Source organism: Colius striatus, chromosome 9 (assembly GCF_028858725.1).
Source record: "Colius striatus isolate bColStr4 chromosome 9, bColStr4.1.hap1, whole genome shotgun sequence".
Taxonomy (NCBI): domain Eukaryota; kingdom Metazoa; phylum Chordata; class Aves; order Coliiformes; family Coliidae; genus Colius; species Colius striatus.
Genome location: NC_084767.1, coordinates 4,592,315 through 4,612,453, shown reverse-complemented (window position 1 = coordinate 4,612,453; position 20,139 = coordinate 4,592,315). Strand labels below are relative to the sequence as shown.

Genomic DNA, 20,139 nt, shown 5'->3' with positions numbered 1-20,139 from the left:
GGGTGGGCAGGCAGGGCTCAGGAGTAACCACAAAGCTTTTGTAAAATAATAATAAAGCCATAGAACTAACACTAGGAAATAGTGCTGAGCTTTTGATGGGAGCCAAATGCAAAAAAAAATCCTTTGCAAAATACTGTTTCAAATATTGAGACAAAATGAGAGTACAGAACTTCACAGTGGCTTTGCAGCAGACACCACTCATCCACAGCATTTGTAAGCATTGGAATTTGCTCCCTTGCTCTTGCAGCTCTGAGAAAAGCTTGTCCTTGTGAAACCTGCACAAACAGACAGGAGGCTGAGATTCACCTCTTGCCAGCTGGCTCTTGGCTGTGAATTGGACCTCACGTTAGACAAAATACATTGATATGGGTTTAAATGTCTGTGAAAGACGACCAATGTTATCCCAACATGTCCCAGTACAAAGGCTGTTGGTAATCTGAATAGATCCTCTGAGTGTTGGGATGAGGTGAGGTGTTTGAATCTGGTAAACCATCAGGGAGCAGATCTCAAAAGTCTGAAGCTATTACTACTTGCTGCAAAAATGCTGGCTGCTTTGAAATGTGAAAGGTGACGAGCTGCCTAGAAATACCAAGCTCTCTTGATTTCCTCTGTAGGTCCTGTTGAAAATGATGAGAGGAATGGAAAATACAGTGTAATAGCTAGTAATTGGAACCAATTTTTCTCTTTGTCCAGCACATTCATACGCCCTCATCCTCTCATGTGTTTTATATCTCCTGCTGTGAAGCCTCTGGATTGACTCAGCGAAGATTTAGTGCCTTCTGTATGCAGAGAGTCAGGGAAGCATTGTGCACATATGACTTGTCCAAAGCTGCTTGTACTTACTAATGTAACTTGCATTTTATTTGTTATAGTTTCTTCTGTGCAATTAACTCCTTTTGGAGGAAGATGTTGGGTAAGAGTTGAGGAGACACTCAGAAAAACGGGGAAGGCACATTCCCTGTTCCTGATTGGAGCAATGTGTTCCACACATCCCTAGTGCCAGCTCAGGTTGGGAAGGGGGACACAGCACTGATTGGTTTGAGCACATGGGTGGCCCAAGCAATGGATGGCACTCCCGAGAGGGAACACAGACATCATTTAGCACCAGCACATGTCGTGTCTGGCAGACAGCCCACATAAGAGTGCAAGCCTGGCATTGAGCAACAGTAATCCTTCTGCTCTCCCCCACTGGTTCTTCCCCTTCTTCATCTGAATTTTCTTCCTTCCTTTTTTTTTTTCCCTTCCTCCACCCCTTTTCAGGTAGAAGAGAGGGGGATATAGCTCCTGGGGCTGGTTGTCTTTGCCCTTAGGCTTGATGCTTCAAAAAAACTTCACACTGCAAGTTTACTACTTATCTCTCTCAAAATTAACTGGTTTGCCTACAGCTTTTATAACAGATTTGAGTCTGTAGCCTGATGTTTTATTACACATGTGTTTAAAGTTATAACTTGAACTTCTATCGGGAAATGTAGTTCTTCTCTTGGTGCTCATTTCACCTTCCCCAGTCTTCCTTCATGAAAAAGCCTAGAGCTTAACTTAGTTTCAAGCATTGTCTTTACATCTTTCTATATCTACTTAATTTTCTATACCTGTCTGTCTACACACAGCATTTAGAAAGCTTGTGTCCTTCTCAGTCCCACAGGGTCCCCAGAAACGTTACAGTGCTCTGAATACTTTCAGAACTGTACTAAAAGATATTTCCTTTAGTTTTCATCCTTCTTTTCATTGTTAGGAATATTTAATTGTCTGGTGACATATTTAATTTGTAAGGCTGAAAGTCTTTTACTACTGACCAGGGATGCTTCCTTTCCAAAATAGTGCACAAAATCTAATCTTCTTAGGGGGAAAAAAAAACCCCTGAAAATTATCAATAAACAGCCAGGATTCTGCCATTTTCCTGTTATTTTGTAAGCTTGTGCTACTTATTGTAATTGTGTAAACCTAGGCTACTTAATGTAATTCAAAATATCTGCTTAGATGCAATACATTTCCCCCTGCCCCCTCCTCAGTTTCACTATTTTCTGTACCTCTCTTTTTTTATTGGCCCTTCCTCCAATGACTGTTATAATTCAACTACTGAAAGAATTACATTAGAGAACGGTGCAAAGAAAATGATCAGAATGAACTGTATCTAGATATTGATACCCAATTACAAGACATCTTATGAGGAAATTGGAGCAAAATAGATTTAAAATGAGACTCATTTGATAAAGTACTGCTCACTGATGGTGGGGAGGGAAACCCTTGGGACTATTACTGAAAAGAAACTTTATGGGTAGTAAAGTGTTACTCACCATTTAATTTGTTTTAGAAAAATACTTTGTTAGCAACTGATCCTCCACAGGGAAGCAAATTTGTAAAGAAAAGATTTTTGATCATTAGTTCCATTTGTATCACATTTAGCTTCTCCTGACTGTCTTCAAATAATTACCCAGTGCTGTTTCTCTAGTTGCCTGTCCCTGTTGAAGCTGTGCTTGTTTCTACAGTGTGAGCAAACTGAACAGTAACTGTGTGTGCCACACTCTCCTGGCTGGCCTCAGCCTCTGCAAGTCTTGGCCTGTGTTGTTTCCTTGACAGCTTTGCTGTTTCTGTCCTCCTCTCTTGGACCTTGACCGTCATCAGATCCCATCTTTTCCACTGAGATCCATTTCCAAACAACTGTCTCATCTTTCTCATTCAGATTGTTCTGATGATTTTTCTGTCCTTCCTTCAGCACTTCTGTTGGGTGCTCCTGCTCCTTTCCTCACAGTTCATTCAAAGTCTTTTTACTCTCCTAACACCTAAGCAGTCATCTTAATATTTTAGGTATTTTCCTAAACAAAACCCAGTGACAATACTACCAGACCTTGCCAGATTCTCCTGATTCTAATGTCATTTCAACACTTTGTTACCTTTAACGCCTGCCTGTATCTGCTCTTAACTTGTGCTCCACAGGTTGAGGATTCCAGACAGCCTTCCTCAATGCTTGTTTCTTATTGTGTGTCTGTCTTCACACATCTGCAGAGATGTGGAAACACAGAAAGGCCCTGTTCTTGCAGCTCTGGCACATAACTGCTGGTGCATGCATGGGGATCAGCAGCTCTGGGCTTCCAGTCCTAAAATGGACCATGTCCAGTCCAAATGTCTCCTCCTGGAGGCTGCAGTGCCAGGTTCTCTCTGCCCTGGGTGGGTTATGTGTGCACAGAGACTTTTCCAGCATATGCTATGGCCAAATTGGGATAGTTTCTCCTGCCTCTTACAAGAGCAGCAAAAGACTAATGCTGTAAGCAACATATGCTTCTGTTTCAAAGGGAAAAAAATCACTGTGGAGCACCTGCAGGAATTTAACATGCCAACATTTTATTGCTAACATTATTTTAAGAAATAGGTGAAATATACTAAAGAAATGAGTTGGGAGGGAAAAGCTCACATAAGGCTGACTGACAGCAAAGGAAACCTTTCCCCAAATGTTTGGCTTTTAGCTCAGTTGCTGAAGGTAGCTCTGGACTGTAGTAGGGGACCAAATCCTGTGGCCTCTCTTATAAGGTTACCTGCATGGTCAGTAACTGGGAAGGAGGAAAAACTAACCAATGATTGGACAGATGGACCTCTGCTTCTTCTCCAGAGGCTATAACCAGTCTGATGTCTCATTCAGCTGTTGTACTTGTGTTATTTGATTTGACAGTAAGCCCCATGGGGCAGAAATATTATCCAATTTGATTATCGAGTACTGCAGTTCATGGGTGTATAAAATAAATGCTTGAGCTGGATCTAGGCTTTTAGTATGAGACTATTCCATTACCAGCTGCTCCTACTCATCTGGTCTGCTTTGGAGGAGCCAGCAATGCTATGATCCACAGTGACAGTGACATAACAAACACAACAGCTGTTAAAAAAAGAGTTCTGCATAGACATTTTTTGACATTCTGTTAAGAAACTGATTTAAATATCTGGAGTTAACTGCATAAGCTGACTCAAAAAAAGTGTAGATAACCTTAGTGATTCCATGGCTTTGATGGGAAGCTGCAGGAAATGGAAACAACCTTCACAATTCAGGTTATCAAATGGTCTGCAAGGACTGGAGAAATACATCTTTCCTTCTGAAAATAAGAGTTTGTGGTTTTGCCAGGAGCTAAGAGTGGTACAGACACAAGTAGCTACCTGGGGTGCTCTTCTACCTGTGAAAGGAAGATACATGCTGCTAAATCCTATTGATGGGACAGAATGCTTGTCTACTGCTGGTTTTAGATCTCTTTGTGGTATTAAACAGTCTAATAAGGGATGTTTGACTAGAACAGGGCTGGATGCTGAGTTCAGATGAGACTTGCTTCTCTCCTCACCTGCTTCTGTAGCCTGCTGCACATCACTGCAATCCCCTCTCCTGCCCCAGCCTTGTGTTGGATCCCAGAATCCCTTGGATTTCTTCTTTTTAAGCATGCTGAGCCCTAGGAAGTTTATTATGAGGCTAGTAATTATCAGGATTTCTTACTTTCTTACTGCTGTTGTTAACTTGAATGTACCTCAGCCAATCCTAACAATGATGTTTGGAGTTTGTGCTCTGCATACCGTACAAGTAGTAGGCAAAATTCAGACCAGAGGGGAACAGAAATGGTGCAGTAGGCATATTTAAGGCAATGTTCTGGCTAGAACAGGTCCAGTATCTAGAAGGATATAGAACATCTGTAATCTCTTCAGATTTAACTCCTCTGATCAGCCTAGGAAGATCTTTGTAAGGTCGTGTAGTGACCTGTATAGTTGCTTCTCCCTGAGAAAAGCCACTCTTAAGCGAGGTTTTGCAGATTGTCATCATCTTCTTACCCCTCTTCTAGATACACTGCACTATCTGAATACCTGTGAGCTATTGGAGCCAGAACAGCCTAAACTATTTTGAAGTGTAGTGTGCCAATCATTGTGGTTTTGAAACATTAACAGGCCTGTTAATGGTCTTCAGATTTCATTCTAAATACATCTCTTGCCAAAATTATCAACCATTGCCATCTACTGCGATGGACAGCTCTCAGTGTTGCTTCAGAGAGAACGTGTCTTTCTGGCATTTGTAAGACGAGTCGTATTTTCAAGCAGGATATTAATAATTTCTTACATATGTTGAAGTGATGTAAGATGAAAAATTAATGTGGATGTTACTCTCTCTTCCAGATCTTGCAAGCTGGTTGTGTCTGACTGACAGCTGGTTGTGTCTGTGATGTGCACGGTCTTAAATGAAGTCAGCGTGTTCTTTTGAGCTCTAGTTTACTTCCGAAGTGAGGAATACAAAACTGACACTGTGAATACCTGACAAATCGTTGCAGACTGATGGTAGCTGTTGCATTGACTATTGTGATTAGCCTTTATCAGCCTTATTACAGAGAAGGGAAAGTGTTTTGATGTGGTCCAAAACTGTCACTGCAGAAATTAATGTAGTGATGTTTATCTCTAGTGACTGAAACATGAGGTGGAAAGGAAGAGATTTGGGCCTTTCCACACGGTAGGTTTTTTAACATGTCTTAACTTTCTTGTATCCTTTTGCTTCATCTATCCACCTAGAGAGTGTTTAATATTTCTTCATGGGAGCATAAAGCTTTTAGGGGATTCCTGAAGCACTTCAAAGAAATGGTAAACATGCTGAAGACAGTTTTAAATACTGGCTTGTGAAGCCAAGCTGTGTTTAAAGGCTTCATACTGAGATGCATGACTTGTTAGAGTGGATTTGGCTTTAGAGGCATTTGTAGAGTCACTTTCTTCCACACACCATCTTTCCAACACGAAAAAAAGAATTTATCACTGGGTTTATCATCACTGCTCTCTGTGTAGGAAGGATTGTATCTCCAGGGAGAAGTTATTTGGACTGTTAGGATCTCTGTCTCTTTAGTCTCTCCCCTGCTATTTGTGTCTAGCGAAGAGCAATATATTCAGATGCTGTCTTGGGCAAAGGGGGAAGCGAGGGAAAGAAGTGGCCTGTTGCAGTTTCAGCAGTGGTGCTTGATCACGGACAAGCAGGGCTATGTGCAGGGACTGTGAGAGCTGCCTTTAACCTGCTTTCATAATGAATGTTTGGGGAGCAGGAGAGGGCCCTGTGGGATAAATTAGCTTTCGTTGAACGTACATGCAAACAGATGTTAGTTGAAGTAGAATGGAAGATGCCCACTGACCCAAATTTCCTACAGTGTCCTGTTCAGTCTGTCTGTCTGAAACTTTGATGCTCTGATGGTGAAGCCTTAATAAGGAAACAATTCCCTGTTTAAGTGTTTTGCCACATATGTTTTTACACTTTGTTAATATACTGTTTAATGCATGCAGTCCATCTTGTCTGGCCTGCTTCCCTCACCATTGTTCTAGGCTGGACCATCATCGACTCCCAGCCTGCGTGTGCTCAGCTGAGACTTGGACTGGTAACTGCTGGGCTTTGCCAGGAAACTTGGTGTTTTGTAAACACTTGGGTCCGCTGTTCTGAAATCTGTTAAATGGTCAGCACTTCTTTGAAAAGCAAATGGAAGCGATCTCATGGAAGCAATCCCATGGAAACAAAAAGCAATAAATGTTTGCGGTCACTTGAAAGGATTCAGAAGTTTATTAGTGTTAGTTTCTGCATGGGGTACAGAATAACAGCTGGAACCATTGCATGTGTGCCATACAATTGTTATTTGCTACTTTTAATTATGTTCTGACTTTGTTTCCATGCAAATATATCCTCTACTATGTTTTAATCTGAATAAGGCTCGTGTCTTCACACAGTTGGCAATGTCACCTTACCATCAGGAGTTCTTTTAAATATCTTCTTTCTAATGGCTTAAGTCTCAGCTCCTGAAGTGTGAATGTCTTTCTGAGTTATGAATTGAAGTACGTAGTTCTTTGGTCATATAAAATCAGACTGTATAAGGGCACGAGGTTTAACCTTGTGTAATGTCTGTTGGGGTCCATAAAGCCAGTGTTAAGTCAAAATGCCTGCTGCAATGTCAGGTACTGATGGGTCAACCCTGAGACCCAATCCTCAGTGCTGAGTGCTGTTCTGAAAACAGTTGAGTGCACCTGTGGCAGAAAAGAAATTAAGGAGGGAAAGGAAATATTTGAATTGAATCCTATTTTTGCCAAATATTACAGCGTACCTGAAATGAGTATTTATGTTATATTTATGGCAGATTATGTGTGTGGGTGAATGATATGACTGAGCAATAAAATATGGTTTATAGTTAACTGTAGAGATACAGGGCAAGTCTAGAGTAAGAACTATGAAGAATATTTAGACTTTATACGCTTCTATTGAAGGCTGAATGCTGGAGTAAGATTGAGGGGAGAGATAAATATTTTTTGTCAACTTTCTGCTGGAAAAATAAGAGGATCTGGAGAAAGGAAATTATCTTTACACTGGAGATAGAATACTAAATGTAAACCTTTGCATTTGTCCTGGTGCTCTCCCATTCTTGCAGACTAGCCAAGAACAGCTGATAAGCAGCAGCTTTGTTCTGAAGGCTTTGATACAGCAGCAGCTGTGTTGTCTCATTCTTGTAAGAGATATTTTGGCCTTGGTAACGTGCCCATTGGGTGACAGACTACATCTCTTCATGCTTCCCTGGCCTAAGAGCAATTGTGGTTCCTCTCCTCTCTTGGGGACAACAAAGGCTCAGCACAGGGAGTGGGAGAGAGGATGACTCTCCAGCATCATACGTGGTGGGACCCTTAATTCACTTTAGTCCTGTGTAGCTTACAGCTACAAAAGCCTTCAATACTCATCACCCAGTTTCTATAGCCTATCCCATGGAGGGGCTGCTTATTTTCTGCTGCAAACACACTTGGATTTAGTTTAAGTGTTGAAGGACACTTCACTTCCTCTGGAGACATTTAAACTATGTGTTCAAGATTTTGCGGTATTGAGCTGTGGTGAGAACTGTTTTCGTGGTTTGTTACCGCTCTCTTCCCCAGAGTGCCCTTGAAGGGTCCCGTTGCAGCTTCTCACTGCCAGGAGGGGGCTGAGGAAATGGGATTTTTAACTCTTGAAATAAATTCTTCCCAGTGTATACTGCAGTTTGCTCCCCTCTTTTTCCTTTTCCTTTCAACAGAAGTTGAAATAACTCCTTGCACAAATGGAAAAGTCAGTCTTAACTGTGCAATAATTTCAAATGAGCAGGTAGTTTTAATGCACCATTATAGCAATATGATTATCTTAACTGGCTGTTACACAAAAATAGCTGTAATTAAAATGAAATAACTGCTTTCGTGTTTATTGCAAGTGAGGTAACCACTTCTTAAAGCTTGATGCGTTCTTGGATTGTTCTTTAGGGATTTCTGTTGCTGACAATTCTAGCCTTTGTGCATCTTGTTTGACTTTCTCCATGTACTTAACTCTGAATTAAAACTGTTTCAAAGGAGATGAGGCAAAACACCCTACTTTGGCCTCTCAAAGTGCTTGTATTAACAGAGTACAATGTTAATCGAGCAGAGAGCATTGCCAGCAGCATAGAGTAGAGATCCAGATGCAGTGAGTTCTCACTGCAACTGTGTTGGGATAACAGACATCTCACTGTACCACTGCTACAGCCTTTGGGTTGTCTCTCAGGTGTGAGATGGGCACATACAGCACAGGCAGCGGGACTGGGAGTTACCAGGGAGCCTGGTGAGAAGTTGTTGGGTGCTCAGGGGGTGCAGCTGAAGTCAACAAGCAGGAGGTAGCTCCTCAATTTCTTTTTAAGATGTAAAACTAACTTGGAGCCCAGGGAAAAGAGGTGATGTCTTGGAGATGGGGGAAAAAAACAAGTATCAGATTTGCCTGAAAGTAAACTTTAGATTCATAGATCCTATACAGAATAAGCAAAGGGCACTTCAGTTACTTTGTTGTAATTTCCCTTCCTCTTTCTCCTCCACAGTTGCTCTTGGTCGTAATCAGCCCTTGAAAAAAGAGAAACCGAAATGGAAGAGTGACTACCCCATGACAGACGGACAGTTGCGAAGCAAGAGAGACGAGTTTTGGGACACAGCACCAGCTTTCGAAGGTCGCAAGGAGATTTGGGATGCCCTCAAGGCTGCTGCACACGCTTTCGAGAGCAATGATCACGAACTGGCACAAGCGATTATTGATGGTGCAAACATAACACTACCACATGGTAGGTTCATCTAAGATGGATGTGGCCTGTGAGAAGTATAACAGCAAGTTAAGGCAGATGTGTGTTTAACCTGAAAATTGATTGAGACATGTATGCAAGGGTTTAAAATACTTGTATTTCAGTACGCACATCTTCCTATTTGGTGTTTTAATGTATAGAGGGACCAAGACATGAATGTATGATCTGATACTTGGCATAATGCACAGTTTAAGTGTCTGATCTCTGTAGTCACTTGTGACTCTCTGTAAGCTCTTGAAACACTTGGAGACTGGAAGGCACAGCTTTCCTTTTTTTTCCAGTTCCCTTTTGTAAGGGAGTAGATTCTTCCACACACACCCCACAGTCTTAGGGGTGTCTTTGGCTCTTGAATTGTTGGGATTTTTTTTTCTGAAGAGTGTGGGAAAAAGTTTCCCAAAAGCTTGGTGCTGGCTGTCTGCTGTAAGATCTTGTATGAGATAAACATGAAGCACTTATTCAGGTGCTTTCCACTTCACTCGGTTGTTCTGAACTCTGGGTTTTTTTTTTCAAGCTCTGTTCTTCTCTCCTCACTTCTGAAATTAATCACTTAGAAATACAGTTCAAGTTCTCCATGTTAATAAAATAAGAATGGAATAGATTTGTAGCTTCAGTAACCTCAAACAATCAGGATGAAATTCAAAAAATACCAGACAACAATTAGAAAACCCCAACCCACACAAAACAAATCACCCACCAGCCCATAAAATGCACCAAACTGAAGGGCCTGCATCAAATACTGAACTTGTTTCTAACACATATAAAAGATATTATATATGTGCTGACTGGGGTCTCCTGGAAGAGAAAAAGTATGATTTGGATGATCCAAAGATACCTTGCTTTCCAGGGTAACTAGTCTTCATTGGAGTGACTACTCATTGCCTTTTTGTTTTTTCTGAGGGATGTTTAGGACTTCAGTTTCCTCAACAAGTCACAGTTGATCATGTTTGGAAGGGGTTGACTTGGGGATCTATCTGTCTTTTCCCATCCTGAAGTGTGAAAGGTTACTAGTAGCTGTGGTGTAAAACATCAGTTTTTTTTCCCGCTCCCGTTGAGCAGTCGGGATCTCTGAGTGTCACTGAGAGGTGGAAACTTACAGTGCTGCAACATGACCTGACTTTTTCATAATTCATGGACAGTCCATTGTGGTTCTCCAGATCATTGTTTGTTTTCAGGGAGGTTTATGTTTTGCTGGTTTGACTGATAACGAGGGAGTTTTTGTCAAGGGTGGTTACACGTACGGAAATGGTTCCTGTAGTAACTGTAGTTTTAAAGAGGCCTTTGTTGCTTATTTCCAGAACCTGCGAATGCCAAGGAGATCTCAGGTCTCCTCTTTGAGAGATTTATTGAGAGGTCTGTGTACCTTCTAGGCCAAATCCATTGGAGAGAGAGAGAAAAATAATTTCCCTATTCAAAGCTAACGTGGCTTTCAAAAGAGAGAGAAAGAAGTCAAGTTGTCTGGCATGGAATTGGTATCAGAAGTTCTCTTTCTGCCTCTTTGTCATGCCATGTTTCTTTCCTTGAAACTGCCCAGAATCTGGAAATCCTAAATTACCTAACAGGCTTCCTGATTTTACGTATCACTGCTGTATGTGAAGTACCATATTATAGTTATTCTATGTCCAGAAAACAAAATAATATCCTGCTTCTAAATTCATAATGTTGCTGCATTCTTATCCTTCTAAAACATGTATATTGCTGAAAATGTCCTAGAAGAAGCTGGCTTGCTTAGGCAGCTTGTGAGCTGGCAGGAATTGTGTAGGTGAGAGAGGTTTGGATAACCAAAGTTACTGACCTAAGGGAGTCGCTGCATTGTTTTGCTTAGTTGCTAAAATAAAAATAGTAGAGGTCAGAAAAACTCAATGTTATATATGGGGCAGGTTTAACAAAATATAGATTATCTTCCACTGTGGTCTCCAGATCTCACTTCAGCTTAGCCTACAGAATTGGCCCCTAGTGTGTGAATGTTCTCTCCCCACAGTGAGGTCTGAGTCTGCTTCTGCCAGTACACAAAAAGACAGACAGAAACATACAAATGAAAATTTGAATCACGAGCACACTTTTGCAGTGAGAGGGATGTTATTTGTATAATGTGGTTATGAAATTTGACAAGACCCTGATAATGAGCTGTTTACATGGCATTAGATTATGTATTCAGTTGAAATGTTGCAAGAGTGTACATGTGAACAACGCTCTGAGTGGAAATGTTACACTTAGGGCACCAAGTCATGCGAAGAAGCTGTTTGACATGTTAGGTCTCAGCTTCCTCTCATTAGAGTGGCATAAAAACTTGATTGTGGAGGAGGATTTTATTCAAGTGGGAAAGTTTAAGCAGGTTAAGCCTTCCTGGAAGTTTAAACCTGTCTTTGAGTTCTGAGATGGAAACACTTACGTGTCTGTGTTACTCTCATACCAGAAGAGAGAATGTGTGATATTTGGTTGCAACACTCCAGATCCTGAAAACAGGGTTTCTTAGTTTCTTGAATAGCTACTTCATAAGCTCAGACTTTGTAAACGTGTTTCAGGCTTCAAGTCCCAGATTTTTCTCAGGCAAAAAAACTGAAATGAGGCAGAGAACTCGCATTTCTTCTCTTTGGGCAGCCTGAGGAATGTAGGATGGATACCGTGCCCTGGAAATTAGCCTTTTAATGTCATTGAATGTAATACTTAAGGGTGAAGAAGTATGTGAACTCTAAATCTGGCTTTTCAGCAGACAGTTTTCTTGGGGTCTTGCCTGCTGCTGGCAGACTGTAGTCTGTGTTCTAAGGCCCACGTGCAGAATATTCAGAATATTTCAGAAATAAGTCAGGAATCAACCTTGTATCAGAGACTCTTTTACCCAAGCCAAGCCTGGCCTGAGGCTGGATTCCAAATACAGAGAATATTTTGAATATTTACACAGGGTCTTGAGGTTAGTAGTTAGATTTTTGTACCCCCAAAACTGCATGACTTGCTTTTTTTTTATTCAGCTTTCTTCTGGTGACACTTATCTTGTGCATCAGCTGTTTGCATAGTTCTCTGTGCAATGTGACCTTTGCACTGCAGAGAAAGCTACTTCTTCTAGAAAATCAAGTATTTCTTACTCATCAAGCATTCTTAGTGCCATGAATAGCTTATGAATAAAAGCCTTACATTTATGGGCTCAATAATGCCTATTCTTGGCAAACTGAGCTTATCTCTAGGCAGGTAGAACAAATGAGCTGTCCTTGTTCTGAGTGACACCAAAAACCTCCATGGTTTTGTTTAAATTTGGCACAAAGCAAGGGGGTTTATTATAAGAAGGGAAAACAGCTGTCAGGAAATCCAGCTGCTACATATGCATTAACTCTCCAGTCCTGGGCTTGCCTGACTTACTGTCTAGATTTACCCATGTAACTGCTGAGCAGTGCTGTGCCCTGTATGAAGTGATCTGTCCTCCATCCTGCTCTGGAGCATGGCAGAGGACCTGTTTTGCCTCTAAAATTCATCTTTGATACCCTTTGTATTTTTTGTAACTGATTCCCTGGGTAGGCAGCAAATATACATTCAGTTTAGGCTGTGCCTTCTGTAACAAAGTTAGGAGGAGTCTTACAGGACCTCCTGAAACAACACCTAAATGCCCACATGCAATTTTGTCTTCTAGTCCACCAGAAACCCTGGTAGAAGCTGCTTGGGAGTGCCATGGTGCCTCCTTGGAGTTTAGGTTTAGTTTCTTCCAGTGAGAGGAAAAGGGAAAACTTGCTGCTCAGGCAGTGCATGGAAACACTCTGTTTTTCTCTAAAGAAAGCAACCATTTAGAAAGATGACACGTAGAGATTAAGTCACGATATTTTTTTCATAAGCAATTTGACAATGTAGCTGTGGCACTTTTGGATGTGAAAGCTTGATTTGTGATGGGACGTTGTTCCTTTGATTTGTTTTCTTTCTGCTGAAGAGCAGCTCTGCAGAGAGAGACCTGGGAGTCCTGATTGATGATAAGCTAAATATGAGCCAGCAATGTGCCCTCATGACCAACGAGGCCAATGGCAGCCTGGGATGCATCAAGAAGATTGTGGGCAGCAGGTCAAGGGAGGTTCTTCTCCCTCTCTGCTCTGCCCTGGTGAGGCCTCATCTGGAGTCCTGTGTCCACTTCTGGGCTCCTCAGCTCAAGTGGGACAGGGAAGTGCTGGAGAGAGTCCAGCACAGGGCCACCAAGATGATCAGGGGAATGGAACATCTTTCATACGAGGAAAGGCTGCAGGAACTGGGGCTGTTTAGTCTGAAGAAGAGGAGACTGAGGGGAGATCTTATTAACACTTATAAATATCTAAAGGGTGGGTGTCAGGAGATTGGGACATCCCTTTTTTCTATAGTAGCCAGCAACAGGACAAGGTTATAATGGGATGAAGCTGGAACACAAAAAGTTCCACTTAAGAAAAAACTATTTCAGTGTTTCAGTGAGGGAGCCCTGGCACAGGCTGCCCAGAGGGGTTGTGGAGGCTCCTTCCTTGGAGGTCTTCAAGACCCACCTGGACACGTTCCTATGCGACCTGATCTAGGTGACCCTGCTTCTGCAGGGGGGTTGGACTGGATGATCCCTAAAGGTCCCTTCCAACCCCTACCATTCTATGATTCTTAGCTCACCAAAAAAATCTTGATTCCTAAAGAAAATCAGCATCAACTAAGATAAATTTCGTTACTTCTCTTTAATTGCATTTTTTCCTATATTGTTTCTTCTCCCAAAGGAAGAGATCTGCAAAATGATGCAATACTGTGAGACTATGGTTTTTCCTCTGGTTTATTTTCTATCTGCACAACTGAGGCAGACAAAACCCAAACCCATACATCTGCATTTTAACAGGGTGTGGTAAGGGTGTTGTATATGCATTCAAAATGTGTATTACTTACAAATCAAACCTTGCAGAAAGTGGAGGAGTGGGAAGAGGGGGCTGGGGACTGAGCAAGGACTGAAAGAGGTTTGCAGGTACAGATTCTGGCCTAGCTGATGCTGCAAAAATTAAATTGCTTTTTTATTCCAGAAGCCTACAGGAATATGAGGAAAAAAAACCCCACATCTCTTCTTAACGCTGCATACAGCCAGATATCTCACTTGTCTAATCTATGTGAGGAAGACTTCTAATAAATGTAATTTTTCTAATGGATGCCTTTTGCTGTCTTCTGCAGTTAAAAATAGCACATAAGAAGTATTAAATAAATAAATAAGCTTGTGGGATGGGCTTAGCACTTCTCATCTATCTTGGGTGCCTCTGTGGGATGTATTTAAAAATAGAAATAACATTATCACCAATTTATACTTTTTTTTTTCCCCCTGATGTCTTAAAGTAGCACATCCTCAATATTTTATTAATGAGACCATTTAAATTTAATGAAGAACAGTTTTACATACTTCTCAGCTATCAAAAAGGAAATGTTGGAGTGTGTGGCATTTTATTAGGATCTGCATGAAATGTTAGTGTTGAGCTGAACTTGTCCTGAATGTAGTTAATATTAATTGGAAGCTGTCTGGGGTTAAGTGGAGTTTTTGAATTTCTGGATGGACACTTAATCTGCTGTAGCATAATTACCATTGTGTTGGATTTAACTCCTTTAGTGCTGTTTTAACGATGAAAAGGCCTCTCAGTCAAGCAGCGGCTTTGCGTATGGGAGCCATCGACTTCTCTGTACCTTAAAATACAGCTCCTGTAGCTTGCAGCATGCTTTTTCAGTGAGCAGTCTTGCAGTGCTGGCTCTTTGTGTGCAGGCAGAACTGTCACATTCACTGTGTGTAACACTTGAGATCATGAAAAGTAGGGATGTGAGTATTTAACTTAAACGCTGGGGAAAAGTAGGTGAAATTGCTCAAATGTTCTTGCTGTGAATAGAGCATTTGCCTCCCCTTCAGCAGAAAACTATTAAACAAAATACCCAGGGCAAAAAACCTCCAAAGCCAACAGCAGTGTGTGAAGGAAGGAAGGTGTGCTTTGCTTCTGCACTCAACCCCACCCTAGTCCAAACACAAATTCCTGATTCCAGCAAGTCTCTCTTTTTTTTTTTTCCCCTTTTAAGCTGTTACTATGCATCATACTCTGCTGTCTGCTGTCTTTGGCCCTAATGTTTCCCTACAGCAGAGAGCAGCTTTTAATGGCTGTGCCTGCAGCCATGCTTCCCCTTTGTGTGCACTGTGGTTTTGGGGGCTGTTGCTGTGTAGAATGACACGTTCCATCACTTCAGGGACCTTCTGTCCTCTAGTGCTCAGCTGTGTCTCAGGACAGTGCTGTGGTTCAATAGATCATCATGACACACGTGCTCCTTACTCAGTTTGTGTTTAGAGGGGTTTTTTAGTACTATGTAAGCACTTATTAGTTGTACTTTATAAAGTTACCAAAAGAAGTCCATTTTTATTTGTAAAACGAAGTATTTCCCACTGTTGCTCAAGACCTTGGGAGTCCAAGGTGGAAGGGAGAGAGACTGAGAGCTTAGATTAATGGAATGGTATGATTTGGGGCAAATATGAGAGCATCATGTGGCAAGGTGTGTTTGGCAAGACATCAATGTTGCTTTTAGTGTTGATTGGATTCATTGTGTGAGGAGCCCCGAGGAGGTTTTTATATTGGTAGGATAAATCACCTACTGCTTCAGAAAACTTATGCTTCCTGCTGCAGCTGATATTTCACCTTCTAGCATTAGTCTTCAAGTAAGTTTGAAGGATTATTGAAGCATTTTTAGAAACAAAAGCTGTGCCTGTGCTCAGAAACAGTGGATGGGCACATGGGTTGTTGATGGTAATCAGTGTGCTTTGTTGCTGCTTGCTACCTTTGTTAGGATAGTGTTTTATTAACTTTGCTTAGTGTATGCTATTACCTTGATTCTGTCCTGACTGAGAGTATTTAAATGTTTGGGGAAATTTAAGCTGACACATTTTGCCTTGCTCCAGCTTCTTTACTGCAGTAGGTTTATGAAAAGTTTACATGCCAAGATCACACTGGTGCAAGAAATACAGGATTTGCCTAAAGCAATTGTCCCCAGTTGTCCCTCAGGCAGTACAGTCTGTACTGGTATTAGAAGCAAACCATAATCACTTTCCTCTCCTTTGCAAGGCGAAGGAACACAATAATGATGAGAAAGCTGAGCAGTATATGCCATTGACAAAAGTTAGTCACCCTGAGCAGGCTCATCCTGGCTTATAAAGAGAGGGGAGGGTGTACATGCCTGCCTTCCTTTGCACAACAAAACAGCCAAGGTTCATAGAATCCTAGAATGGTAGGGTTTGGAAGGGACCTTTAGAGATCATCTAGTCCAACCCCCCTGCAGAAGCAGGATCACCTAGATCAGGTCACACAGGAACGTGTCCAGGCGGGTCTTGAAGACCTCCAAGGAAGGAGCCTCCACAACCCCTCTGGGCAGCCTGTGCCAGGGCTCCCTCACTGAAACAGGGAAATAGTTTTTTCTTATGTTTAAGTGGAACTTTTTGTGTTCCAGCTTCATCCCATCACCCCTTGTCCTGTTGCTGTCTACTATAGAAAAAAGGGATGTGCCAACCTCCTGACACGGTTGCGCATGATTTGGAGTGAGGGAAGGGAGGAGTGATCACAGTAGCTTATTTTTGTAGAAACGGTAACTAAGGATGAAAATAGCATTCAGTGCTTTTATTGAAAAGGAACCAGACAATTTTCTGTCCTGGAGATGGAAACTTAGGCCCCAAGTGCCAGCAGTCCTTTTAAGGCTGTATCAGCCCTTGGTGGCTGTGCCACTTGACATCAATGTAACAAAAGTTATATGACATAGGCATATAAACTGGTTTCTATTAAAGCCAGATCCTATATAAGAAGAGGGATTCCTGACACTATCCAGGAGTGAAATCACACTTACTTCTAAGTCAAGTTGAAGCATGGTTTTGAATTCAAATGATTAGAGATTTTATTCTGTTGCAGACTTTGTGCATCACCTTTTAGAAAATACATCTACTGGAGGGTTTTTACCTAATACATGGGAATATTAGCCAAACCCAACTCCTTTGTGAATTTTAAGAATCCTCATGTCCCACACTTGATCTTTATTAAACATCTAAGAAGTGGCACATGTGTGTGCCAGTGGTGGGATGCTGCTGTAAATGAGCGATCTGCGAGAGGCCCTGTGTATCCACCTCATATACTGATTTTCCGGGCTTCCAAAACAGTAATTGCCAAAAGGGAGCTGCCAGGTGTAGGTGAGGAAGGAAGCAGTGGAAGGTAGTCAACACACTCTCAGGAGTTACTCTTTAAATTTGTACAGTAGTTTGGAAACACCTACTCAAAGTTATGTAGTAGATGTTTAATGCTGACCATTTAATATGTGTCTCCTATAAAATAAATAGCTCCAGCAGTAGAACCTTGTAATCTTTGCAGTGCTTTTTGTGTGGTGACTGAATTGGACTTAACTGTTGTATTGATGAATCTGTGGTTGACAGAATCTGTACAGTAAATTTCACCATGACATTTTTAGCATTTAAATGAAATCTGCTTTTGTAAGCTGCTGCCTGTTAAGCCACAAGATCCTTGGGTTTCTTCTCCCACCCTTGCCTGCAAGCTACTGTATCCATTGCTTAGCCTTTGCTAGGAGGTTAAGGCTGTAGGAATTGTTTTCTCAGCAGCTTATTTGTCTGAAGAGACTTTTTAATTGTGATTGACAAGGTATTTGTTTCTGTAATGTATTACATGGTCTACACACACATGAAACGTTGAAGAATGTTTTTGTACGTGGCTACAAAATGCTCAGTCAGGTTTCTGTAATATCTCTTTAAAAGGAGAGTGAATGGTATTTTGGTGACTGTGGCTGTCTAATTTTAGATTTCAGCAGAGTTATGAAAGCTTTGGAAGGTCTGACTATCAAAAGCATATCTGTCAATATGATCAGCAGTACTACTGAGATGATTGTGCAGGCTGTATGAGTTAAGGAAACTCAAATCTTTCTGTAGTGAAGATCATAACATCTATAGTGGGGGCCAATAGTCTTTTGCTCTCTGTTTTTTTGCACTTTTTTGAGGATTCTTTTGTACTAAACTTTTCTCAGCAGAAAGCAGTTCTCAGTTTGAAGGGAAATCTTTCTGTTTCGTTTTTACTTAAGTTAAAAAACAAATACCAAAAGTAAGGAATTAAAAGCCAAACATTTCTGTCGTCTTGCAAGGAACTAGACTTAGCACTGAGGTCATGAGTGTGCATTAGGAAGGCACTTGTATCATGGTTTTTCTTCTACACATCACTGTCTATTTTTAAAAGTTGTTGACACCAAGTTTCCTCCTTAGGTTTATCTTTGCTAAAATGGTTAGTGAATACAATTACTCTAGCTTTTACAAGACTTGCACCTAAGATAGTGTTAATATCTTCCTGTCTCCATGTGTGCATAGCACTGATAGATATACTCTGGAACAAGTTAGCCTGCCCAGGTGAGAGCTGCAGTCCCAGTTTTGGTGGTGCCTCTCATGTTTTGGCAGCTTCAGTTGTTGAAGTCTCATCAATGTGTTACTCTGAAACACAGAGGGAAGACAGGACAAGTGTGAACAGAAATGAAACCATCCAGCTGCAGGATAGGCACCTGCTCTGGGTTCCTGCAAACCAGTGGGGGAGACAGACTCATCTTCAAAATCTATTTAATGGTGCAAATTTGCACATGTTTCTTCTGCCTTCTCTGTCCTCAGAAATATACCTCCTGCTGATGAGAAATGCTTTGGCTGTTTCACATCTGCTCAGGCACAGTAATTGCTTTTTCATTAGAAGACTTCATCTAAATTAGGGATCTCCAACTGGTGGCCTTCAGGCTGTGTGCTCCCTGCTCGGCCGCCGAATTCCACCTGCTCCAGCCCACTTCCCGCTGGCTGCTCCGAGGCAGCAGGCAGGGTGGCAGCTCCTCCTCCTCCCCTGCTGTCTCTTCCCTCCGTGATTCTCAGCATTTTCCCTGTTATTGAGCTGATACACCTGGAAAGATGCTTATTGCTCTTGGGAAATGCCTTTCTTTCCAGGGAGACATGTGCACACAGCAGTGGGGAAAGGCAGACACGCCTCAGTGTGAGCGAAGTCCTTATACTCAAATCGAGAAAGATCCCTTTGCTCTGTAGTCATCACAGTTGAAGGCTGGTCGGGTACTTAGAAGGTCTAGCAAGTTGTCTGGTAAAAAGAAGAGAATTGTTTAATTTTTGCTTTTGATCCATGTGATATTTAAAAAGACAAAAGTCAATTATTACACCAATTACTTCAGCTTTTACTGTCCTTTGGAAAAGGAACTGAGGATTCAAAATGTAGACACAAACCACAAAATATTTAAGCCTTTTTTCAAGGCCTTGTTTCACATTCTCTTTTACCACTTTCTGTTGTCATTTGGTTTAACAGTGCTGTCAAGTCTGTAAAGCCTCATCACATGACTGTTGCACAATTGGCAGCTTTAGCTGCGTTTTTCTTTTTAGATTGGAACTTCAAGGAGGAGATATTAAATTTATATTTATAAGTGAGAAGACAGCTCTTCCCATCTGAAAATACAGGATGTTATTTCAGTTCTTGGGTGCTTAAAACAGTCCATTTGTTTGCCTTCACACTGAAAAGTGCAGGTTTGCAGCAGTAATTTATAGACTTATAGTGCAGTAGAAAACCCTTCTTTCCTAGTAACCACTTTGGAGTTGGGAGTTGAAAGCTTTAGAGAAACCTTTGACTTGATGTTTATAAGTGGAGTTGTGAATGCTTATGCTCTTGAGTGCTTTCCTCATTTCCCCTTTGAAAGCCTTCTAGGAGAGGCAGGGAGTTAATGTGAATAACCCCGTCTTGCACTGACCTGGAGTCTCACAGCTAGTTGTTTTTGCTCTTCAGCTGTGTTTTGTCTTATCTTTGCCCCAGTTTTTACTCTAAAAGGACCCATGGAAAGCAGAGGGTTACTGTGAAGGTGCCTCTGAAGCATAAAATAAATCAAGGAACAGAAACCCCTGTTTTTACGTGTAGTGGTGTAAAAGCTTTCCTAAACAGCAAAGCCAGCTGTTGCTAGTTTCTTTCATTTGATATAATGTTTTGGATTGGTTTTGAGTCAGAGGAGGCATGTTAAGGGAGCAGGGAGGCAATGTTGTACAGCAGGA

At 41.5% G+C, this 20,139-nt stretch overlaps 1 protein-coding gene across 1 annotated transcript in view; it reads left to right on the top strand.

The window, feature by feature from the left end:
• The window catches only part of UBTD2 (ubiquitin domain containing 2), a 55,998-nt gene that overhangs the window by 21,479 nt on the left and 14,380 nt on the right, over window positions 1-20,139 (top strand). Inside the window, exon 2 of the mRNA XM_062002832.1 lies at window positions 8,838-9,074. Coding sequence (XP_061858816.1) covers window positions 8,838-9,074 — 237 coding nt within the window. The remainder of the gene's footprint in view (window positions 1-8,837; window positions 9,075-20,139) is intronic.